Here is a 26,016-nt window from a genome sequence, read left to right as displayed (position 1 = left end):
GAGGCAGCAGGATGTCACGTGACACATCCAACCCTATGTGTCCGTGGACAAGCTACAGCATAACAGGGTTCAATCAGTCCAGTCAGTCTAGATTAGAAGTGATCAAGCACATTTGTGAGTCTATTCATAGACCATGCATGCCCAGTCACTTAGTGTAGATGCATATCCTCTGGTTGCACACAGCATGATCATCAGAATTCCCATCAGAATCCATTAGAATCAGTTAGGGGATTTTTCTAGTGATTTTAGCCTATTTTTTCTATTTTGACATTTTTCACTTATTAATTTAAGTGACTTTCCAACAAAAGTAGGTAGGGTAATTTTGCTAAGTTAATATATAACCAAACCCAAGTTAGCACTAAATGGCAGAAGAGGCAACAAGAGCTTCCCGCTCAACAGGCATTCTTCTCAGCAAGAACCCCCAAGCACCATCAACCCTAGCGTCTTGGACATCCTCAGCACCTCCCCATCCCTGGCGTTTTTCAGCCTTGCTTGATCGCCACAAACACTCAGCCCTGGCGTTTTGGTCTTCACCAACAGTCCCAGATTGTCTAGCGTTTTCAACTTTGCATCATCACTAGCAGTACCAGATCTTCAGCGTTTTTACTAACCCTACAGGCAGCCCTCAACGTTTTCATTTTCAGCCTCTCATGCAGCAGATGAAGCAGCGTTTCCAGCACTTGGAAGACGACAGCAGATTCAGCCCTAGTTGGTTGCAGAAGATAGCCATTTTCAGCCCTCGAAAACGCAGCCAAAACAGTCATTTTCAGCCACCCAAAACAGCCCAAAGATTAGCAGATTTTCAGCAGATAGAAGACCGCAGATTTCAGCCCTAAAGTCATCGTCTTCATCCCCGTCGTCGTCATGGACATAGTCCCAAGTTGCATCAGTCCATTGCATCGTCATTGTACCACTTTACGCAATCAATAAGTAGACCACTCTCGCCGACGAGAGTGGGGCCTTCGGAGGAGGGTTTTGCAGCGTCTCTGGTGTCGTATCTCTCTTCTCTCTCTATCTCTCAGTCTCATACACTTGCACGCACAGAGTCCGTTCACTTTGTTTGTGATCATAGCATTCTCTCATTAAGAACGGAACGCCAGTCTTTGGGGCCTAGAGATAGTCTTTGGGGCCAATATCTCTAGGCACAGAACTCCGCCGGGCCAATGCAAATCTATTGTGATCTGTAAATTGTTTGAAGTGGTTATTTGGTGCTATCGCGATTGATTCTTGACTTGGAGTGTCCAAGTCTGTTACAGATCGAAACTGCAATGAGGTTAGCTTCACTAGAAAAAGTATCAACTAACACATTATCCTTGTGAACAATCACATCATCTTCATGCAACTCATCATGCATGTGAGAAATCACATCTTGATCATGCAAATCATCATGCTTGTGAGAAATCACATCTTGATCATGTAAATCATCATGCTCATCATTATCATCCAAATCATCATGCTCATCATTATCATTCAAATCATTATGCTTATCATTGTCATTCAAATCATCATCATGCACATCATGTGTGTCATGCTTGGGAGAAGAAGAGACTGAGAGAGTCTCCTTTTCCCGAATCTCTTGTATTTGTGCCTGAACTTGAGAAAAGAGTCGCAACATCTCTTTCATGTGTCAATCGTTCCTTGATTGTCTTGCTTTGTTCTCGCGATCAAATGTTGCTTGTCTTTCGTTGTTCTCGCGATCCAATTTGGCTTGACTTTCTTTGTTCTCGCGATCCAATTTGGCTTGACTTTCTTTGGCTTCCAAGTCGTACTTACGCTCTATGGCTGCCACGCTTCTTCACATTCACGATCTATGTCTGCCATTTGTTCTTCGTAGGCCTTTCTGTCTGCTTCTCTTTCTGCTTTTCTTGCTTCGTGTTCGAACTTGTTGTCCATAGACAACTGCCTCAACTCCTTCATAGGAGTTAGTGCAATCCTTGGCGTAGATGGGGAAGAGGGAGGGTCCGAAAAACCTTCTTCTTCGCCTCTCTCATGCTCATCACCTCTAAGCGAAGTATCCATTCCGCTTCGAGTGATGACCATCCTCTGAAGTCTTGTCTTCTTAAGTTTCACAAGGATCTTGGATTCTTGGGGGTCTTGGTTCTTGGGGTTCTTGAGTTCTTGAGGTTCTTGCGGATCTTGAGGTTTCTTCTTTCGCTTGCAATCTGTGTTAGAGAAGGATCTTCTCTTCACTCGAGTTCTGCTCTTTTCCGCGGGCGCACCCCTTGGCGGCCTTGCGCTCACACCAAGGTTGCTTTTTCCCACCTCACGTCGATTGGCCAGCCGCTAAGTGCACGGTCCACTCTCAATGAGTGAAAAGAGGCACAAGGGGAGGCTAGACAAGCCCTTCTTTCTTGGGTTTACTGTCACTCTTCAAAAACACGATTAGGAATCGACATGCCAAAGCGAACTTGGGTTCGTGCGACCTCAGCAAGCAAAAAAAAATTATGTGGTGCTTGTGGTTCTTTCCTTGAGTGATTGGAACATTGCCAAAGCTCTGATACCAATGTAAGGTGCACCGGAATGAATGTTTGAACTTTGCTCAAGATGAGTGCTCCGAACTGTGCTCAAGGTTCCTTTTGTTCTTATGGAAGGGAGAGCCTTCCGTTCTTAATGAGAGAGTGCAATGAACACAAACAAAGTGAATGGACACTGTGAATGAAAGTGCATGAGACTGAGAGATAGAGAAGAGAATACGACACCAGAGACGTTGACGTTGAAAACCCCTCCTCCAAAGGCCCCTCTCTCTCTATGGCGAGAGCGGTCTACGAACTTTGCTCAAGATGAGTGCTCCGAACTGTGCTCAAGGTTCCTTTTACTTAAGGAAGGAAGAGCCTTCCGTTCCTTTAGTGAGAGAGTGCAATGCGGACAAACAAAGTGGTGAACACTGTGAATGACGGTGCATGAGACTGAGAGATAGAGAGAGAAGAATACGATACCAGAATGTTGTCAAACCCTCCTCGCATCCGAAGGCCCGACTCTCTATGGCGAGAGTGGTCTACTATTGATTGCACAAATCTCTACAATGCTTGGACTTGCCGACGATGAGGACGACGACGAGACGGACTAAATCTGAAAACGCTAAGGCTGAAATCTGCAAATCTTCTATCTGCTGAATTCTGACATTATGTCGGTGACGATGTTGATGACGACGATGCGACGATGACGCGCTGAAAACGCAGATGCTGAAATCTGCGTTTTCCGGGCTGAAACTGTAAACCTTGCAGAAACTGACTGTGCGGCGAGGAACTGCTGCGGGAAGGTGAGATCTGCAAGGTTCGTGACTTGATCTGCGGTGTCTAAGGGCTGAAAACTGAAAACGATGGGGTTTCTTGATGCTCCGTCGCGGTGAATCTGCCAAACGCTGGGTTATGATGCAGATGCAAAAACGCTAGGGCTGAAAATCTGCAAGTCTGTCGCCGGTTGTCTGCAAATGCAAAACGCTAGGTTGATCCGATGTTTTGCTGTCGCCGAAATCTGCAAGCGCAAATTGCTGGCTGAACTGACTGGAATCTGATGGTCATGCTGTGTGCAACCAGAGGGTATGCATCTAATCTAAGTGTCTGGACATGCACGGTTTGCGAACAGACTCACAAAAGTGCCATAACACTTCCTATTCAAGACTGACTTGACTGAACTGAACCCTGATCATGTTGTAGCTTGTCCATGGACACATAGGGTTGGATGTGTCAAGTGACATAGATGTGGGCAATCATAAATAAAACCCTCACTCAAAACTTTATTTACTTCTCTTTCTTGCAATTGACTTCCGCGAACTGCTCATGGCACACACAAAGAAAACTGCATAAAAAAATCCCCTAGCCAGCAAGGACACTCTTTAAGGAACCCAAAAGACCATCAAAAAATCCACCAAGATAAACAACGTGCTCCTCATCCACGCTTGACTACCAAACAAGTTGAGGCAAGGGCTCCTAACAACAAGCAAAGGGAAACAAATCAAATGAAGAGCTAAGAGATGGAAGATGAGTAAGGCTGTATAGATGAAGATATTGAGATGGCCACAAATGATTTGGATAGGGCACCTTAGATGCAAGCACATCGCAACAAAGCCTAGACGAAGGAAGTATTTGTCAAATGTGCAGCAGAAAAGGGTGAATTGGTGATGAACTTGTGTGCAATTGCGAGCAAATAGATCTCGGATCTATCGCGATGGATTTCCTCGTCGTCAAGCTCCTAGTGCGTACTGCCCACCGAACGGGGACGGGAACTCGTCGCACACGATGCAACACTGAGAGGGTGTGTACACTGCAATAAAGAGGGAGCGCTAGGCACAGACAAAGAGATCGCAATGGAAAAATGCCAGTAGAGGCGAGACCTATGTGGAGAGAGAAAACGCTAGAGAGAGGAGAGTCGGCACAGAAAACGCTAGCATGCAGAAACGCTAGAGAGAGAGAGTGCCCCAATTGCTGAATCTTTGCATTGAATAACATGAGAGAAGTATGAGGGGTTGGTCTGCATATATAGGCAAACTAGAAGTTTGTTCAACCTACTGCAGAAATCTCACGATCCCAATAAATGGCCTAAAATGGTAATAAATATGTAAAACTCACTGAAAGTGACGTGGGACACATATTTAGTAGTAGAACTGCATAAGACTCGAGACTCTTAACCTTGGGAAACCCTAGGAACGGGGGTCTTGCCTCATGCAAGCCTATTGGGTGAGCAACACACTGAAGTGCACCGTCGTGAGCAGGTACGTCTACCTCAAGTACGACCGGGCACAGCCACAAAACAACTCACTCCCTAATCTTCTCCTAGGAGATACTGTAACTATCACTGGACATGAATCTAAACTGTAACACCACCTCTCAGCTCCCAGATGGGAAACAAGTCCAAGGGAGTTCTAGTCGGATAGAGCCATCCTTGGTCTTCTCACGAACAAAATGGTATTGTATCTCTATATGCTTGGCCCGGGCATGGAACACCGGGTTCCTTGCAATGGCTATACAACTCTAGTTGTCTGAGTACATAATGGTCGTTTGCTGTGGCAAGCCCATCTCAAAAACTAGCCTCTAAATTCACTCTGACTCACATGTAGCATTGCAAACAACATTGTACTCTACCTCTGTGGAAGACAAGGCAACTGTTGGTTGTTTCTTGCTGCTCCATAAAACTGCTTCTGAGCCAAAAGAAAAAATTTAATCTGTAGTTGACCGTTGTCCATCTGGATCTCCACCCCAATCCGAATCACTCCATCCTCGTAGAATGATCTGGGAGTCTATACCTCCAGCTGCATAGTAAATGCCTAATGACTTGATGTAAGGTGCAACGGAATTGAATGTTAAACTTTGCTCAAGATGAGTGCTCCGAACCGTGCTCAAGGGTTCCTTTTACTTACGGAAGGGAGAGCCTTCCGTTCCTTTAATGAGAGAGTGCAAGTGATCACAAACAAAGTGAATAAACACTGTGAATGAAGGTGCTGAGATTGAGAGATAGAGAGAGAAGAATACGACACCAGAATGTTGTCAAACCCTCCTCCGAAGGCCCCACTCTCGATGGCGAGAGTGGTCTACTATTGATTGCACAATCTGATACAAGGGCTGGTGCAATGAGTTTAATGATGTGATGTCGATGTCGACAGTGTGGACGACAAGGACGAGGCTAATGCTGAAAACTGAGTGCTCGAATGCTGACTTGCTGTTGTTGCAAGAACGCTAATGCTGTTGACTGAAAATGCTGGTTTTGATGTGGTTTTGTCGCTGATTTCTGCTCGCTTTTGTCGCTGATTTTTTGCTGGTTCAAAACGCTGAAGCTGCTAGTTCAAAAACGCTGGCTGAGGCTGTAATTTGCTGATGCAGAATCGCCTATTGCAGGGCTGGGAAAACGCTGATTAGGCTGGCTTAAAACGCAAATTGCAGGGCTGGGAAAATGCTGGCCTACTGAGGGGAAAACGCCAGGCTTTTGGGTTCTTGTTCTTGCTGAGAGTGGGCCTGTAGAGCAATGCTCCTACTGCCTTCTTTGCTAGAAAGTGCTAACTCTGGTTTGCTTATATATTATCTTAGCAAAATTGCCCTACCTAGTTTCCAACAAAAGTCACTTAATAAATAAGTGAAAAATGTCAAAAATAGGGAAAATAGGTTTTATGCACTGGAAGATTCCCTTGATGGATTTCGATGGATTTTGATGGTAATGTTGATGATCATGTTGTGTGCAACTGGAGGATATGCATCTAATCTAAGTGTTTGGACATGCACGATCTTCGAACAGACTCACAAAAGTCCCAGATCGCTTCTTATTCTAGACTGACTTGATTGAACTAAACCCTGGTCATGCTCTAGCTTGTCCACGGACACATAGGGCTGGATGTGTCACGTGACATCCGACACAAAGTCTTCTGTGGCTCCTTCAATGCTTTAACTTCGTCTATAGTCATGCGTCCAACTTCTTCAAGAATCTGCGATGCTGAAAATTCCTGAAACCACTTTCAACACAAAAACATGAACATACCCATTCCATGTAAAGTGACTGGAAAAGCTCGTCTTCTCTAGAGACTGTGCATGCAATGTAGATGAACAAATAGACGGAGTGCCAAACCGTTCACCACACACACGCAAACAATGAGATCGAATCTTGTCTTTTTGATCTAAATCAATCAACTGTGGCAATTCACAACGGAAATGCCCATGCTTGATGCTCAATCCTCCTTGTGATCTTTCTACTACTGTGTCGTGCGCAAGAAGAGACATGGAATGTGACTTCCTTGAATGCATACTTTTTAGCTTTTCATGAAAAATCCGCATACATCCGTGCTCATCCCATGAGTGAATCGTGTTCATCGTGCAATATGTCATGCCTAGGAAAAGGGATCACATAAGGACGGTGACTAAAATACAGGAAAGCATCACGAATGAAACACTCAAACAATGCCTGCTGACTAATCATTCAAACACATAATACTTCCTGTGGGGGTTCTTGAGACCTAGGCTCGGGGGCCAAGATCGGTTCTTCCTGAGGGGGTTCATTTTGAGGGGGTTATTCCTGAGGGGGTTCTTTGGACCTAAGCTCGAGAGCCAAGATCGGTTCTTCGTGAGTGATCGAATCTGCAATGAGGTTAGCTTCACTAGAGAAAGTATCAACTAAACCATCATTCTTGTGAACAATCACATCATCTTCATGCAAATCATCATGCTTGTCCTTATCATCCAAATCATCATGCTCATCATTATCATGCAAATCATCATGCGAATCATTGTCATTAAAATCATCATGCAAATCCCGAGCGTCATGCTTTGGAAAAGAAGAGACGAAGAGAGTCTCCTTCTCTTGATTCTGTTCAAACGGCGCCTGCACAACTTAAAAGAGTCGCAAGAACTCTTTCGTGTGTTGGTCGCTCTTATCTTTTCGTGCTTTGTTCTCGCGATCAAATTCTGCTTGTCTTTCTTTGGCTTCCAAGCGTGCTTGCTCGTGCTCACGCTCTATGGCTGCCACTCTTTCTTCGTATTCACGATCTATGGCTGCCCTTCTTTCTTCGTAGGCCTTTCTTTCTGCTTCTCTTTCTTCGCGTTTAAACTTCCTTTCCATAAACAACTGCTTCAACTCTTCCATAGGAGTTAGTGCAATCCTTGGCGTAGATGGGGAAGGGGGAGGGCTGGAGAAACCTCCTGGTGGGGAAAATTCTTCTTTGCCTCTCTCATGCTCATCACCTCCAAGCAAAGTATCCATACCTCTTGCGGTGATGACCATCCACTGAAGTCGTAGGTTCTTAAGTGCACGAGGAACTTGGGTTCTTGTGGGTCTTGGGTTCTTAAGTTCACAAGGAACTTGGGTTCTTGGGGTTGTTGAGGGTCTTGAGGTTCTTCTTTCGCTTGCAATCTGTGTTAGAGAAGGATCTTCTCTTCACCCGAGTTCTGCTCTTTTCCGTGGGCACACCCCTTGGCGGTCTTGCGCTCACACAAAGGTTTCTTTTTCCCACCTCACGTCAATTGGCCGGCCGCTAAGTGCACGGTCTGCTTTCAATAAGTGAAAAGAGGCACAAGGGGAGGCTGCACAAGCTATTCTTTCTTGGGTTTCGTGTCACTCTTCAAAAACACGATTAGGAATCGACACGCCCAAGAGGACTTGGGTAACGTGCGATCTCAACAAGCAAAAAAAAATATGTGGTTCTTGTAATTCTTTCCTTGAGTGATACAGAACACTGCCAAAAGCTCTGATACCAATGTAAGGTGCAGCGGAAGTGAATGTTAAACTTTGCTCAAGATGAGTGCTTCGAATTGTGCTCAAGGGTTCCTTTTACTTACGGAAGGGGGAGCCTTCCATTCCTTTAATGAGAGAGTGCAAGTGATCACAAACAAAGTGGATAAACACTGTGAATGAAGGTGTTGAGATTGAGAGATAGAGAGAGAAGAATACGACACCAGAATGTTGTCAAACCCTCCTCCGAAGGCCCCACTCTCGATGGCGAGAGTGGTCTACTATTGATTACACAATCTAATACAAGGGATGATGCAATGAGTCTAATGCTGTGATGTCGATGTCGACGGTGTGGACGACGAGGTCGAGGCTAATGCTGAAAACTGAGTGCTCGAATGCTGACTCGCTGCTGTTGCAAAAACGCTAATGCTGTTGATTAAAAACAATGGTTTTGATGCGGTTTTGTCGCTGATTTCTGCTGGTTCAAAACGCTGAAGGTGCTGGTTCAAAAACGTTGGCTGAGGCTCTAATTTGCTGATGCAGAATCGCCTATTGCAGGGCTGGGAAACACTGATTAGGCTGGCTGAAAACGCAAATTGCAAGGCTGGGAAAACGCTGGCCTACTGAGGGGAAAACGCCAGGCTGCTGGGTTCTTGTTCTTGCTGAGAGTGGGCCTGTTGAGCAATGCTCCTGCTCCCTCCTCTGCCAGAACGTGCTAACTCTAATTTACTTATATATTATCTTAGCAAAATTGCCCTACCTAGTTTGGATCCTCGAACCTTGGAGGTTGCTCCACATACACCTCCTCCTCTAGATCACCGTTGAAGAACGCCGAAACAATATCCATTGAAAAACCAGCCACCCGAGAAAGGTAGCAAGGGTAAAAACAATCCGAATGGTCACCATCCTTGCGGTTGGGGTGAAGGTCTCCTCCTCGTCTACACCGGGTATTTGAGAAAAGCCTTTGGTAACTAGTCTTGCATTGTGCTTGTCCAAAGAACCATCAGATTTGTTGTAATGTGCAGCGGAAGTGAATGATGGTGTATGGCTCAAGATGAGTGATGAGTGAGTACTCCAGGTTCCTTTTACTAACGGGAAGGGAGGGCCTTCCTTGACTTGATGAGAGAATGTGCAATGACCTAAACAAGAGAGTGGAAACTATGAGTGCAAGTGCATGAGAGTGCTAGAGAGAGAGAGAAAAGAGACGACACCAGATGGGTTCCCAAAACCCCCTCCAAGGGCCCTCCCCTCTATTGCTAGAGAGGTATTTGCTTTAAATTGCACTAAGGTCTAGTACAATGCTTCTAGATGCTGTGGTACTTGACGACGACGACGACGACATTGTCAATGACTGAAATCTGAAAACGCTAGATCTACTGCTGTGCAGTGTGGATGTGAATCGTGCGGCGAGGCTAATGCTGATCTGTCACCGAGGTTGTCATGTGCGGGGGGGAACTACAAAAGGCTGAGTGCTTAGGGCTGAAAACAGAAAATGCTGGCTGTCCTTACGGCTAAAAACTAGACGCTGGCTGATCTGCTGCGATAGGTGGAATGCGGTGAGGTTCTGCCATCGGATGGGAGCGGTACCGCGAGGTGAAGGGCTGATTTGAAAACGCTGCTCTTGCAGGCTGAAAATGCTGCTCTTGCTGATGCAAAACGCTAGGCCTTCTTATGAGAAAAACGCTGAAGAACCTGAGGAACTACGGGGTGCTGTACCTCCTTGTTCCTTCTGCCTCTTCTACTGGAGCTAGACCTCCTTATATAGCCCCCAGATGCTGGGTCGAGCACGATTCTGAATGTTTAAAACTTAATAAATGACCTTATAAGAGGTGTTTCACATGCGGTCGAAAAACTGGTCCATGCGATGGAGCATGCTCATGCTGGGTACTGGAATTGATGCTAGTGATCATGGGTTGTGCAATCTGAGGGTATGCACGTACTCTAAGTGCCTGGACGTGCATGGCCTGCGTACATGCTCACAAGGTTGCTAGAACATTTCCTAGGCTACCTAAACCATAGAAGTAGAAACAACTTGTCCACATGTACATAGGGTTAGATGTGCTCGAGACATTTGTACTTGGTCTTGTAGACCCATTTGACACCAATCACTTTCCGCTTGGCAGGCCGTGGAACCAACACCTAAGTGTTGTTGTTCTTGATGGAATCAAGTTCTCTCTGCATAGCCAATTTCCACTTTAGTTGATGGTACCTCAGTGTCTTTGCATGTTGGACAAAAGATTCTTCAAAGGTGTCATGTGCCGTGAGGCACCATTGTCAAGAATCCAATCACGATCATCTCGATCCACAAGAGTCATCGTAGCCTCTGATGTCCCTGGAGAGCCCGTCAAGGGGAGAATCTCCAAATGAACAAAGGTCGGTGACTGCACCACTGCTACCAAAGAAGTTGAAGCCTCTCCAAATTGCTGACACTGCCTCCAATATCGTTCCTTCTCACCACAATTGTTGCAATGCCCTTCTACCTTCAAGGCTTCACGCTCGGCATCTTTTTGTCGTTGGTGTTGTTGCTTTTCTTCTTACCCTTTTGCTTCTTGTTGTTGTTGGAAGGACCGTTCAAGGCTTTGGAGCTTGACTTTTTCCCCGTATTGAACCGCTCCTCCTGGTCCAATACCATTGGAACAATCTCGTCCCAAGAAATAGTATTCAACCGGCCACTCATAATAAAAAAAGAACAGAAGTTAGAGTACCGAGGAGGCAATTGGGCCAAAAGCTGGGTGGCCATGTTCTCTGAATTGATAAGCTTTCCCCTATGAAGTATCTCTTGCTAAAGCTCCTGCATCTTGTTGATGTGATCCCGCATGGAAGAGTGCTTCGCATCCAAGGTCCTCAATTGCACCTCAAGGGGTATCCGCTTCATTGGAGAAACTCGAGAAGAAAGTCGATCCCAAATCAACTTTGCATCTTTGATCAATTGTATATGGCTAATCACCGATGGGTTACTAGTTGAAGATAATGAAGGACCGTGTCAGACTGAACAGACTTTTAGTACTTCAATAACAACTGGACTGAGAGAGAGAGAGAGAGAGAGAGACGACACGCGACACGGGGTGGCGGAATTCCACCCGAGAGTATTGGCCCCAAACCTTGGCGCCCCTTTCAGTATTTCTATATATTGCATCAACAGAGTACAAGTCGGTACTCCAGACTCCGCACCTTCTCCAGGAAGCATGCCAGAGAATGAGTCCTTAGCACATATTTAAAGGCCGTTGGCTTGTGAAAAGCAGTTTACATGAAAGCCTTTAAACTCAAAAGCTTTTGGTCCAAAAGCAATGCCAAAAAGCTACCAGCGTAAACCACGGAATTCCGTACAACTGCCACGTCAGTAGTCAGTGCAAAACGTGGAAATCCGTATAGGCTGCCATGTCAGCACTGTCAGCGTAATTTTCAAAAATCTGCCACGTCATCAGTTCCACGCTGTGTGTGTATAAGGGTCCACCTTTATTCTAATCCTTTATGTCACCTGAGGCCCCATCGGACGGGGTCCCCATAAGTTAGGAGGACTTCTTCTTCTATTACTTGTTCTTCTTAGGGTCTAGGCCCCTCGATCGACATCTGCAAGTTGGCTCCATTCTTCAGGGATTTGACACGTCAGCAGTTTGTGACATCTCCCCTTCTTGAAAGAGAGTAATCGTCTAATTACAGTATATCTGCAAAACAAATCAAGTTAGCTCAAAAAAATTTGAGGGACATTCCGAGGGACAATCAGTTTGCTATTTTTTTGTTAAGGAGTTGGCTTCTCCTTTCGGCTCTTTTGATCAAGGAGTTGGCTTCTCCTTTCGGCTCTTTTGTTCAAGGAGTTAGCTTCTCCTTTCGGCTCTTTTGATCAAGGAGTTAGCTTCTCCTTTTGTCCAGATCGGAACTTTTGATATTCCAGCATAGTAAAATTAGCCATCACACCCAGACCGCACTGATCTTCCATGGGTGTCTTGATGCACTAAAATTACATACCCAGGCAATCTTATATAGACAATCTGGAAGTTAAACTGTGACAAGAGGTTCACCCACCGCATCTGCTTTTCCGAAAGCTGCTTCTGTGGCAAGTAGCGCAAACTCTGATGGTCTTTAAAGACAGTAAAATCCGCTCCGAGTAAGTAATGCCGCCACTGAGTAAGAGCATGGATAACCACCAAAAGCTCTTTCTCATAAATCTGTGCTCTCATCTCCGGCCTAGAGAACAATCGGCTCTCATAAGCAATGACATGGCCTTCTTGCATCAAGACCGCACCCAAAGTACGACCATAAGCATCACAAAATACTTCAAATGACTTCTGCAAGTCCGGCAAAGTCAAATGTAGTCCTGTAAGTCAATTTCTCTTTCAATGTCTGAAAGGTAGTCACCTCTGTGGATCCCCACGAGAAAGGGACTCCATACTGTATCAAGATATGCAAAGGGGAAGCAACCTCTGCAAACTTTCAAATGAACCGTCTGTAGTACGAACACAGTCCCAAGACGAACACTACACCGTCTGTAGTGCCAGTCGAACTACCTCCGCCTGTGGCGTCAGTCTGTCGGGCGTAGTTCCAAGTCAAGCCGCCAATTCCAAGTGAAAAGAAGTTGGCCTTGGCTCCTTCAAAAGAGCTTCCTGATCCTTCACTTTGCCCCGAAAGCGGCAAAGTTTGTACTTTCATTCATTAGAGTCGGTGCAGGTCCCACGCCATGTGGTACCAGTTCTGCTTTTCTATCTGTCTTTTCTGCCACGTTCGTCAGCGGCTCTCGAACTCTCAGGCCTGTCGTCGTCTTTATCATTCTATCCTTGCTATGCCTTTTTGAGGCACTTCGCGGAGATATGTCCCTGTTCCCCGCATCCAAAGCACTTCCCCTCTCTGATGAAGCGAGCTCTCTCCTCAGGAGTAAGCTTGGGTCGTACATCCTTTTTCTCTGGGTTGCTCTTTTTCTTTCTACTTTCATTCCCAGAAGTCTGTTCGGCTCGTTGTGTCATGGCCTCATCTGTGGGGTAGGTCAGACTGCCAGAGTGAATGGCAAAGCCCCGCTTTGCATGACTCATCAACTCCTGAATAGAAGCTGACTTCCGTTCCAAGCAGTGATCTCGGATCTCTGTAGGTAGACCCAAGGTAAACCGCTCAATCTGTTCTCTGAACGAGATCTTCTTGAATGAAGAGGTGGGTAGAAAAGAGCTCCAAAATCTTTCACAGTAAGCATTGATTGTATCTTTCTTGGTCATCCGAAGATGGTTCCAAGCAGCTCGTATATCTCGTTCATATTCTTGCGTCAACCAAGAAGAAATAAAAATCTTCTTAAATTTCAGCCATTTAATTGGCGCAGCCTTGTTTGAAAGAAGCGTGGACCACCAAGTACGAACATTCCCCTTAAAGTAAGAGGCAGCTCTCCCAATCTTGGAGTGCTCTGAATAGCGTCCTCCCGCGAAAGCGATGTCAAACTGTTGTATAAAAGACAAAGCCTTCGAAGCATCTGAGTATCCTGAAAAAGTATCAAACTTGATCGAGTGGCCACCTTCCTTAAACTCTCAGACGTTCTTGCTTTTATCTTCGAGAAAGTCATATTGGTTAGCTTTGTAAAAATTCTTCTTGTTCGCATAAAAGTTTCCGTCATCGGAATCTGAGTTGTCTGTAGACGAGTCCTCAGTAGAACTGTCAGTCTCAGGGCGAGATGTAGCCTTCTTTGCCTTTTTCTTGCCCTTTCCGAAGCTTTGTTTCTTGCTTCGCTTTTTACCTTTTCTGTCTTCTTCGCTCGAATCTGAAGAGCTAGAAGAACTGTCAAATGAAGAAGAAGAAGAAGAACTGGATACTCCTTCAAATCGAACACGCTTCTTCCGTTTCTTTGCCTTGTCAAAAGTCGACTGACGACCCAAATATCCCGAGAAGTCAGTGCTTTTCTTCTGCTTTTTGCCGTGCTTTTTTAGCTTTCTTTTGCGCGTCAAAAAGCTGAGCAATCCGTGCATCAACCACCTCTTCTAATTCCTTCTCTGAATATTTCTTGTGAGCAGAAGGTTTCTTGAGAGTTGGTGTAGTGGTTTTCTGCCACTGCTCATGCACTTCTTGAAAAGAAGTCTCGCTCATATATTTTGCAAATTTTGGGTCCTTCGCAAAATTGAGCATCATCTTCGTTGCATCGCCGATCAACTGGCGACGCTCCATCTCTCGCCGCTCCGCCTGAGTAGGCCGAGGCGGGCCATACTCTACCGGAATCTTTGTTGTGATCCTTGCCCGCATCTCCACATACAGAGGGAGTCGACTCATCCTTGCGTGAAGCAATAGGTGCCATGGAAAAAAATTTGGGATCGGATTTCCCGTAGAAGAGAAATCGCCCGTGCTCTGATACCACTGTAACAAACTTGGACACTCCAAGTCAAGAATCAATCGCGACAGCACCAAATAACCACTTCAAACAATTCACAGATCACAATAGATTTACATTGGCCCGGCGGAGTTCCGTGCCTAGAGATATTGGCCCCAAAGACTGACGCCCCTTTCGGTATTTCTTTTTATATTAATCAGTTCAAAGTACAAGAGAGTGGGTCGGGATTCACTCTCAGACTCTGCGTCTTGATGCTCTGAGAAGTGAGGCCCTCACCACTAATTTAAAGGTTACAAGGGATGCCCAAAAGTAGAGCCCCAAAAGCTTCAAATCAAAAGCAACTGCTCTCTCTCTCTCTCACAGAGAGTCAAAACTTGAAAGCAAAAGCATTCTCTCTCTTTCTCATTGCGTAGAGAAAAAGCAAGATTTGCGTCGCTCATCATTAAAATTTATTTATATTATAAAATAAAATAAAAATCAGCCTCTGCGATTTTCGAAAATTAGGGTTTCTGGCAAAAATTAGGGTTGCAAGAATTTTAGGGTTTTCGGCAGAAATTAGGGTTTCTACTGTCCATAGCCACGTCATCACTTTGTGACACGATCAATCACGAAGGACAAATCTTGGCTCTCGAGCCTAGGTCCAAAGAACCCTTACAGTTAGTATTATGTGTTCGCATGATTAGTTAGCACGCATTATACGAGAGTGTCATTCGTGATCGTTTCTTGTATTTCGTCAGCTTCTTTATGTGATCCCTTTTCCTAGGCATGACATATTGTACGTTGACCACGTTTCACTCATGAATAAGCACGAATGTATGCGGATTGTTCATGAAAAGCTGAAAAGTATGCATTCAAGGAAGTCACAGTCCATGTCTCTTCCTTGGCATGACACAGTTGTAGAAAGAGCACAAGAAAGAATGAGCACCAAGCGTGGGCATTTCCGTTGTGAATTGCCACAGTTGATTGGTTTAGATCAGAAGAGAAAGATTCGATCTCATTGTTTGTGTGTGTGTGATGAACGGTTTGGCACTCCGTCTATTTGTTCATCTACATTGCATGCACAGTCTTTGAGGAAGACAAGATTATTTCCACTCACTTTACATGGAATAGGTATGTTCATGGTTTTGTGTTGGAAATGGTTTCAGGAATTTTCAACCATGGAGATTCTTGAAGAAGAAAGAAGCATGACTCTCGACGCAATTGAAGCATTGAAGGAGCCACAAAAGACTTTGTGTCGCTTTCGGCGCGGCCCAAAGAAGAAGGCGTTGCAGACCTTTATGAAGTTCAAGTATCGCATGACCCATGCCTCATAGTGGGCCGGCGAGAAGTCCCTTCCAAGATTCCGGATGCTATTGGCGATCTCCCTCGACGCCATACAGTTCGGTACAAGTACCTAACTTTGAAAAGGAGGGGATGTCACGTGACACATCCAACCCTATGTGTCCGTGGACAAGCTACAGCATGATCAAGGTTCAGTTCAGTCAAGTCAGTCTAGAATAGGAAGTGATCTGGCACTTTTGTGAGTCTGTTCGCAGACCGTGCATGTCCAGACACGTAGATTAGATGCATGTCCTCTGGTTGCACACAGCATGACCATCACATTCCAGTCAGATTTCATCAGTAGCATTTTGACAGTGCATAGGCCTATTTTCCCTATTTTTGACATTTTTCACTTATTATTTTTAAGTGACTTTTGTTGGAAAGTAGGTAGGGCAATTTTGCTAAGTTTGTATATTCGCAAACCAAAGCTAGCACTTTCTGGCAGACGAGGCAGCAGGAGCACCATTGCTCAACAAGAAACTTCTCAGCAGAACCCCAAGCCCTAGCATTTTTGCTCCACAACAACAACCTAGTGTTTTTGGACCAGATCAGCCAGCAATTTGCACTTGCAGATTTCGGCGACAGCAGAACATCAAATTAGCCTAGAGTTTTGCATTTGCAGACAACAGGCGACAAATTTGCAGATTTTCAGCCCTAGCGTTTTTGCATCTGCATCATAACCCAGTGTTTGGCACATTCACCGCGACGGAACATCAAGAAACCCCAACGTTTTCAGTTTTCAGCCCTTAGACACTGCAGATCAAGTCACGAACCTCGCAGATCTCACCTTCCCGCAACAGTTCCTCGCCGCACGGTCAGTTTCCGCAAGGTTTACAGTTTCAGCCCGGAAAACGCAGATTTCAGCATCTGCGTTTTCAGCGCATGGTCATCGCATCGTCCTTACCGACATAGAGTCAGAATTCAGCAGATAGAAGATTTGCAGATTTCAGCCTTAGCGTTTTCAGATTTCAGCCCGTCTCGTCGTCGTCAACATCGTCGGCAAGTCCAAGCATTGTAGAGATTTGTGCAATCATAAGTAGACCGCTCTTGCCATAGAGAGTGGGGCCTTCGGAGGAGGGTTTTTCAACGTCTCTGGTGTCGTATTCTCTTCTCTATCTCTCAATCTCATGCACTTCCATTCACGGTGTCCATTCACTTTGTTTGTGTTCATTGCACTCTCTCATTAAGAACAGAAGGCTCTCCCTTCCATAAGAACAAAAGGAACCTTGAGCACAGTTCGGAGCACTCATCTCGAGCAAAGTTCAAACATTCATTCCGCTGCACCTTTCAATCTAAAAGTTGGTGCAAAGTGTAGGACTCAACAGCAATGTACCGATGGGCTAATAACGTGGCCTTTCTTTTACACTTAAGCTTTTCGCAGCCACTTTTGAAAGCATCGTCCTTCTGAGATGTTGGAGCGTTTACATTCTTTGTAAAGCAAGCAGACAAGGGCCTATAAATATGTGCCTCAGGAAAGCCATTCCCACTCAAAAGTTTACTAGTGGGCTCTCTCTTGCAATGGTATGCCAAGATCCAAGAGCTAAAAAGAAGTATCACAAAGGATGCCTACGTTTAGGGACCAGTGTTAAGTTCTCTCCCAAGTGCTACGTCCTCTTTCAGTTCATTTGCGCATTTATTCCGTGTCACGTGCACATCTAACCCTATGTGCATGTGGACAAGCTACTTCAGGTCTAGGGTTCAGGTCAGCTTAAGAAGTGTTCTGGCACCTTTGTGAGCCTGTGCGCAGGCTGTGCATGTCCAGGCACTTAGAGTAGTTGCATATCCTCTGGTTGCACACAGCATGATCATCAACATTACAGTCGGTACCCATCATGAGCATTTTACAGTGCACAGAACCCATTTTCCCTATTTAAGCCATTTTTCACTTAGTTTTAATAAGTGACTTTGTTGGGAAACTGGGTAGGGTAACTTTGCTAATGTCAGGTGCACATCTAACCCTATGTGTACATGGACAAGCTACTTCATGACAGGGGTTCAATTAGCCTAGTTTAGGAAGTGATCTGGCACTTTTGTAAGTCTGTTCGCAGACCGTGCATGTCCAGACACTTATGGTAGATGCATATCCTCTGGTTGCACACAGCATGATCATCAGATTTTCAACCAGAACCCATCAGCAGCATTTTTACAGTGCATAGATCTATTTTTCCTATTTTTGACATTTTTCACTTATTATTCTTTAATGACTTTTGTTGGGAACTGGGTAGGGCAAATTAGCAAGTGAGTATATAAGAAAACCTAGCGCTAGCACTTCGGGCAGAAGAGACAGCAGGAACTTTGGTTCAACAGGCACCTTCTCAGCAGGACCCCCCATCAGCAGACCTAGCGTTTTGCATCAGCAGAGAGCTAGCGTTTTTGCATTGAAGCCCAGCCCTTGCCTTTGCATTGCAGATCAGCCCCGGCAACAGAAAGACAGTAGATCAGCCCTAGCGTTAGCAATTCTCCGCAGCAGGACACAGATTTCAACCAACGTTTTTGAATTGCAGATCAGCCCCTAGCGTTTTGCAATTCCATCGCGATAAGATCCACGGTAGCACCAACGTTTTCAGTTTTCAGCATCAAGCCTCCGCAGAACAAGTCCCAAACCTCGCAAATCTCACCTTCCCGCAGCAGATCTTCGCCGCACGGTCAGATCCAGTGCAATTTTCAGATTCAGCCCGGAAAAAACGCAGATTTCAGCATCTGCGTTTTCAGCATGTCGTCGTCGCATCGTCACCATTGACATCATCACCGACATAGAGTCAGAATTCAGCGGATAAAGATTTGCAAATTTCAGCCCTTAGCATTTTCAGATTTCAGCCCGTCTCGTCGTCGTCCTCATCGTCGTCAACATCGTCGGCAAGTCCAAAGCATTGTAGAGATTTGTGCAATCAATAGTAGACCACTCTCGCCATAGAGAGTGGGGCCTTCGGATGCGAGGAGGGTTTGACAACATTCTGGTATCGTATTCTTCTCTCTCTATCTCTCAGTCTCATGCACCGTCATTCACAGTGTTCACCACTTTGTTTGTCCCCATTGCACTCTCTCACTAAAGGAACACAAGGCTCTCCCTTCCGTAAGTAAAAGGAACCTTGAGCACAGTTCGGAGCACTCATCTTGAGCAAAGTTCAACATTCACTTCCGCTGTACCTTACAGTTAAACTCTATAAAAGAAAACTAACACTAGCACTTTCTGGCAGAAGAGGCAGCAGAAGTTCATACACTTGCAGTGCACCTTCTCGGCAAGACCAGTAGAACTCCTTAGCATTTTCAGCCATCAAGACCATCCACCGTTTCTGCAGCAAATTAGCCTTGGCATTTTCTGCAGCAAAGTGCCTAGCGTTTTTGCAGATCCCCAGATCAGCCTGGCGTTTTTGCAACTTGCAAATCAACATCAGCGTTTTGCACATTCCCGACAACAAAATCAGCCCTAGCATCAGCGTTTTCTATTTTCAGCACTCAGACTCCGCAATAGCAGCCCCAAACCTCGCAGATCTCAACTTCCCGGAGTAGATCCTCGCCGCACGGTCAGATCAGCCAACGTTTTCAGATTCAGCCCGCTGTTTGCAGATTTCAACGTCTGCGTTTTCAGCGCATCGTCGTCGCGTTGTCGCCATCGCCGTCCTCGCCGACATAGAGTCAAAATTTAGCAGATAGCATATTTTCAGAATTCAGCCCCTAGCGTTTTCAGATTTCAGCCCGTCTCATCGCCGTCATCATTGTCCTCAACATCGTCGGCAAGTCCATTGCATCTAGACCATTGTACCAGATTTGTGCAATCAATTGCATAGACCTCCCTCGCCATAGAGAGTGGGGCCTTTGGAGGAGGGTTTGACAACCGTCTGGTGTCGTATTCTTTTCTCTCTCTCTCTCTCTCTCTCTCTCTCTCTCTCTCTCTCTCTCTCTCTCTCTCTCGAACAGGTGCTCTGTGCAAACCGACACCGAGACGGGCCCGACATGGCGAAAGGAGTGACCAAAGAAGAAATGGCCAAGATGGACGACAAAACTCCACACCGCAATCAAAGAGAACAAGAAGTTGGTGGACTCCACCATCAACACTATCATCAACCGCCTCTCCAAGCTTGAGAAAGAGGTGGAAGCCTTGCATAAGTAAAAAGAAGAATGGACCAAGGAGAAAGAGACTAAAGAACAAGAGCACAAGAAGGAGACCGACAAGTGGAAAGGAACCCAAGAGGAATGGAAAAAGGAGGAGGAGGAAATGCAAGAACAAATGGACATCCTCAAGGCCTCCATCGCTTCCCTCACCCCCGAAGAGGGGAAATCAATAATGAAACCAAAGAGACCATTAAAGAGGAGCTCACTAAAGCCCTCACCGAACGCTTGGAAGACAAGCTCGAAGCAACGAAAGAGGGATGGGTAGAAGTGGTCAAGAAGAACATCAAGAAAGAAGTAAAAGAGGATGCACACAAGGAAGAAGCTCTCCTTGTACACACCACCCTCGAAGAGGAAAAAATGGCCATGCCCGTCGCCTCAACATACGAGTCACCGGCATTGAAGAAGTGAAGGACTCCACCCCCGAGAAAGATGGCAAGACTTTATGTACCACTCTTGGATACAAAATAGAGGAATCAACCCCCTTCACCAAAGCTTGGCGAGCCGGCCATAGTTACTCGGAACGGGAAATCAGAACGGGGAACGGGGAACGGCAACATGCATGAAATGCCATTCCCTGTTTCAGATACTCACGTTTGAAACACTGAACGGAGATTCGGAACGGGAAATTGGGATGGGAATGGGGAACAGGGACCTGAAAATGGCCATTCCTTGTTACTATGGAGCCGGCAAAGACCCCATCAAGAAGAGGTCTCTTATCCTCCAATTTTCATCGAAAGAGGGTAATTTTACGAGGTCTCAGGGGCCCCCCCATGTACCTAGATGATGACCTCACAGGATGCAAGTAGAGCATAGAAGAGCACGCATGCCTCGGATACAACAAGCGAGCAAAGAAGGAAAATGGGCCTCCTATCGCGACGGTCGCGTCATCATTGATGGCAAAGCCGTAGCATAGGGACTCGCGGCCTATGAGACACTATACGAGGAGATACACATGGCAGTTTGGAACTACAATGGCTCTTTGTGGACACATCCAGGGAGACTGGAAGAGGTGATGCATGGTGGAGACATCATTCTCCTCACAGAGACACGAGTTCAGAGAGAGGCCTACCCCGAGTACAGGATTACCAATGGGAGTCTACACACAGGAAGTGTACATGGCACAACACTTCTAGAGAATCTGGCAGAGTAGCAATCCTCTACCGCCGCTCCCTTCATAGCAGGATACAGATAGTAGCACGCGATCCAGAGGCACGCTACATGTGGATACGGATTGAGCTATCTAAGGAGCACATCCTCTACATCGTCGTATGCTACTTTGCACCTAGCAGCTCCAGGTTTGCACAGACAGGTGGAGGGGAGACAGAGGAGGTACACACACACGGAGGAGAGGAGGATAATGACACACTCACCATATGCATGTCTTAGGGACGAGATCATGGAGTACTCTAGACCGGGTGAAGTCTTCCTCACGGGGGATTTCAATGCCAGGACACAGAGTAGACAGTGTGATATTTACGACTTCGACGACCCAGAGCTACTCTCCACTATGGAGGACACAGGGGCAGAGAGGATCTCTAGTGATACCACCACACCCACACCATATGGGAGGCACCTACTTCGCTTGGGATCACAGCACCGTCTCGTTATCTATAACGGGATGGCGCAATGGCCATCATTCGGCGGCCTGAATTGTATACTGCCATCAGTAGCCAGCGGAGGTAGTACAGTGGACTACATCATTGGCTTCAGAGAGACAGCCCACCTACTCACATCCTTCACCATCCCACCATTGCCTATTGGGGCTGACCACGTATCTCGCCCTCTCTCACTGGCTCACCCATCTCACATACACCACCTACATCCACACCATACACCACTATACACTTCACACATGAGCTAGCCCATGTTTACTCATCACATGTATATGAGGGGATCTACACTCTCGACCCAGACACACCACTCTCTACACTCACTAGCCAGCTGTCAACAGTTCTACACACCTCAGCCCTCGGCTGCTTTCCACACACTACCCACAATGGCCGACCCCCCCTCCCTCTGGGACGATGCCCCAGAATCGCTGGTACGACGGGGAGTGCAGAGATCTATACAGACAGCTACGGGCTCGACGAGCCTTAGAGGAGATTACTGAGAGCGAGGTCAGACGACAGATGAAGGCCATCACACGCCGTAAACGGCGGGCCTTCGAGGAGGCACAGGAGCTTGAGCTATACCACCTTCTTATGAGTACAGACTGCGCCACAGCATGGAGGATTCTGAGAGAGCCACGCCCCACCACCCCCCTAGAGGACCCCCAGATTTGGCATGATTATGCCGAGAACTTGTACCAGATACCTGGGCAGCCACTGATCCCAGAGCCATCTGATCCTCGACCTACCACCGCGACTTTCTTCACATCTAGCATGGTGGAGAGGGCCATCCGACGCCTTCAGCATGGCCAATCAGCAAATCACACTGAACTACAGAGTGAGCACTTGATATATGCAGCAGACACTCTTTCCCCCTTGATAGCACGTCTCTTCAACCGTGCCTTGGTTGAGGGACTACCAGAGGAGTGGACTATGCACACCATCGTGCCTATCCACAAGTCTGGCGACACCCTGGATCCAGGGAACTACAAGACTATCATGATTGGCCACACACTGGCCAAACTATATGGGGCTGTTCTTGAGGCAGAGCTTAGCACGCATGCAGAGGCATCAGGGATACGAGCGTCAGGACAGGTAGGCTTTCGACGCACTTTCTCGACTATCGACCACATTTTCGTGCTTCGCTGCCTGATCGATGGAGCGAAAGCACGGAAGAGGAGACTCTACTGCTGCTTTGTGGATTTCCGCAAGGCCTTTGACACTATCCCTAGAGAGAGACTCTGCCAGCGCCTTCAGGAGCTACAGATACCATTTGAGATGATATGGGCCATTCATTCTTTATACACACAGGTCTCTGGTAGAGTGCGCTGCCCAGGTGGACTATCGGATTCCATTGATAGCACTATTGGTGTGAAGCAAGGATGCCCCCTCTCCCCGACTCTATTTGGTCTCTACATCGACGAGATATCATATTACATTCTACGCGTAGGAGGGGCGGGATCAGACTTGGCAGGTATACCAGTACATATTATGCTTTATGCTGATGATATCATTCTAGTTTCTGAGACACGGGAGGGACTACAGAGCCACCTACGAGCCTTGGATGATTTCTGCACACATCGAGGGCTCACAGTGAACCTTGGCAAGACCAAGGTCATGATCTTTCACACCTCCAGGACAGTGCGGAGCAGAGCAGTACTCACAGCAGCAGGCGGGCAGGTCGATGTGGTTGATTCATATGTATACCTGGGGGTGACTTTCACTGGCACCACTGGTAGATTTTCCATGGCACGGGCAGCCCGAGACCGGCTTACACGAGGATATGCAGCGCTGGCCACCTTGGAGCGCAGATGCCATCAGACCCACTTCCAGGAGCCCCGCACCAAGGGGTGGCTATTTGACACTCTAGTCACACCTGCCATGATGTATGCAGCCGTTGTATGGGCTGCAGGGCTATCCGCATCTCTATGGACACAGATAGAGCGCCCACAGGTCATCATGATCTCCCGTTTGCTCCACAGCAAACCCTCAATACCACATGATATCATCAGATTAGAGCTAGCTACCCCACCGATGCTAGTAGAGGCTCTCTTTCAGACAGTTTGTTTCATCCAGCGCATGCGAGAGCTCCCACCAGACAGACTCACCCGCAGAGCTTTTGAAGCATCGATACAAGTGCATCAAAAGGGGGACACGAGGGCATGGTACTCACAGGTCATAGAGTGGTTTACATCCCATGGCTTGGACATCACGGATCTGCCCCCTTTTCAATATGATCCCGACTCCCCTCACATACGCCTCTCACACACCAAGAGGAATCGAGTTCTCAGACAGGATCTCTGGCAGCTATACATCAGGGAGACATGGATCACACCCAGAGAGCCTCTTCCCACGAAGAGGCAGTACTACACAGACCACTTCCTCACTATTGTAGCAGATGGTTTCATCCAGAGACCGAGATACATGGATGTCTATATGCCACATAGAGCACGGGTCGCCATCGGACAGCTCAGAGTATCATCACACCAGCTAGAGATTGAGGCAAGGAGAGTGGCACATGTCCCCAGAGGAGAGAGGATATGCAGACTTTGCATAGCAGAGGTTGAGAGCGAGGAGCATTATGTATGCAGATGTAGAGCATATAAGGAGATTAGAGGCAGATATCTGACCTTGTTTGCAGATCAGCCCACTCTACATCAGATCTTTGAGTCCAAAGACTAGTGACAACTCGGCCGCTTCCTCATAGAGGCACAGCAGCATCGGGACTCCCTCCTCCAAGCAGCACTAGGGATGAGAGACAAGCGCCAGACACAGCTCACGGACTTTTTCCAGAGGACCATAGCAGCACCATCACTTTCGACCACCCAGAGAGGAGTGACTCTACAGCAGGCTGAGGAGGTCCGAGCTCGCAGACGCCCACGCACACATGGACGTAGGGCACCCCGCCTACACCAGAGAGAGATCCAAGAGATCTAGGAGCACTACTACAGATCCTTGGAGGAGCGACGTACTCGGGCTTTTGCAGATCCAGCCGCCATCTTACGCGGATTGTCCGCACCCTACCCATCCATGCATCATGTATTACACCCTAATTATGGGACTGGATGGAGTTAGAGATAGGATAGCATCTCATGATTGTATTTACCCCAGCATATAGCATTGCATCTGTCACAAAGTGATGACATGGTGGACAGCAGAAACCCTAATTTCTGCCAGAAACCCTAAAATTCTTGCAAACCCTAAATTTTGCCAAAAACCCTAATTTCCGGAAATCGCGGAGGCGGATTATTATAAAAAAAAAAAAATTTGGAAAATGATGAGCGACGCGAATTTTGCTTTTGCTTTTTTTTTTAAAAAAAAGAGAAAAGACTCTCTAAGAGAGAGAGAGAGAGAATTGATGCTTTTGATTTTAAAAGCTTTTGGGGCTCTGCTTTTGGGCATCCCTTGTAACCTTTAAATTAGTGGTGAGGGCCTCACTTCTCAAAGCATATGGACGCAGAGTCTGAGAGTGAAACCCTAACCGCTCTCTTGTACTTTGATGATTGATTAATATAAAAAGAAATACCGAAAGGGGCGCCAGTCTTTGGGGCCAATATCTCTAGGCACGGAACTCCGCCGGGCCAGTGCAAATCTATTGTGATCTGTGAATTGTTTTCAAGTGGTTATTTGGTGCTGTCGCGGTTGATTCTTGACTTGGAGTGTCCAAGTCTGTTACAGTGGTATCAGAGCACGGCCGATTTCTCTTCTACGGGAAATCCGATCTCCGAATTTTTTTTCCGCGGCACCTATGGCTTCAGGCAATGATCAGTCGACTCCCTCTGCATCTGGAGATGCAGGCTGGGATCACAACGAAGATTCAGACAGAGAGTATGGCCCGCCTCGGCCTACTCAGGCGGAGCAAAGAGAGATGGAGAGTCGTCAATTAATTGCTGATGCAACAAAGATGATGCTCAATTTTGCCAAGGACCCGAAGATGGCAAAATATATGAACCAGACCTCTTTGGAAGAGGTACAGATGGAGTGGCAGAGAACCACAACATCACTCCCGAAACCCGCTCTCAAGAAACCTTCTCCCTCCAAGAAAATATACGGAGCAGGAACTGGAGAACGTGGTTGATGCACAGATTGCTCAGCTTTTTGACATGCAAAAGAAAGCCAAAAAGCACGGCAAAAAGCAGAAGAAAGGCACTGACTTCCCGAGATATTTGGGTCGTCGATCGACATTTGACAAGGCAAAGAAATTGAAGAAGCGCGTCAAGTTTGAAGACCTACCCAGTTCTTCTTCTTCTTCTTCTGACAGTTCTTCTAGCTCCTCGGATTCGAGCGAAGAAGACAGAAAAGGTAAAAAGCGAAGCAAGAAGCAACGCTTTGGAAAGGGCAAGAGAAAGGCAAAGAAGGCTAAATCTCGCCCAGAGACTCACAGTTCTACTGAGGACTCGTCTACAGACAGCTCAGGTTCCGATGACGGAAAGTTTTATGCGAACAAGAAGAATTTTTACAAAGCCAACCAGTATGACTTTCTCGAAGATAAAAGCAAGAAAGTCCGAGAGTTTAAGGAAGGTGGCCACTCGA

General features: G+C 46.6%; 2 protein-coding genes across 7 annotated transcripts in view; one reads left to right on the top strand and one right to left on the bottom strand.

Annotated features, from left to right (window-relative positions):
• Window positions 1–26,016, bottom strand: part of LOC147455407 (ferredoxin thioredoxin reductase catalytic beta chain family protein) — a 74,880-nt gene that overhangs the window by 41,762 nt on the left and 7,102 nt on the right. The window lies entirely within an intron of this gene.
• Window positions 22,229–24,773, top strand: LOC147455408 (uncharacterized). Its single transcript, XM_086515252.1, has one exon. It carries the CDS (start codon window positions 22,258–22,260, stop codon window positions 24,163–24,165), a length of 1,908 nt encoding a protein of 635 aa, XP_086371378.1. The 5' UTR covers window positions 22,229–22,257; the 3' UTR covers window positions 24,166–24,773.

The sequence above is a fragment of the Adiantum capillus-veneris genome, chromosome 6 (genome assembly GCF_014529385.1).
Source record: "Adiantum capillus-veneris isolate H3 chromosome 6, ASM1452938v2, whole genome shotgun sequence".
In the NCBI taxonomy this organism is placed as follows: domain Eukaryota; kingdom Viridiplantae; phylum Streptophyta; class Polypodiopsida; order Polypodiales; family Pteridaceae; genus Adiantum; species Adiantum capillus-veneris.
Note: the sequence above shows the minus strand (reverse complement) of the source record. Positions and strands in the feature narration are given on the sequence as shown.

Coding starts and splice junctions, on each gene's coding strand:
- LOC147455408 (XM_086515252.1), top strand. CDS start 22,258: ATGGTGGAGAGGGCCATCCGACGCCTTCAGCATGGCCAATCAGCAAAT.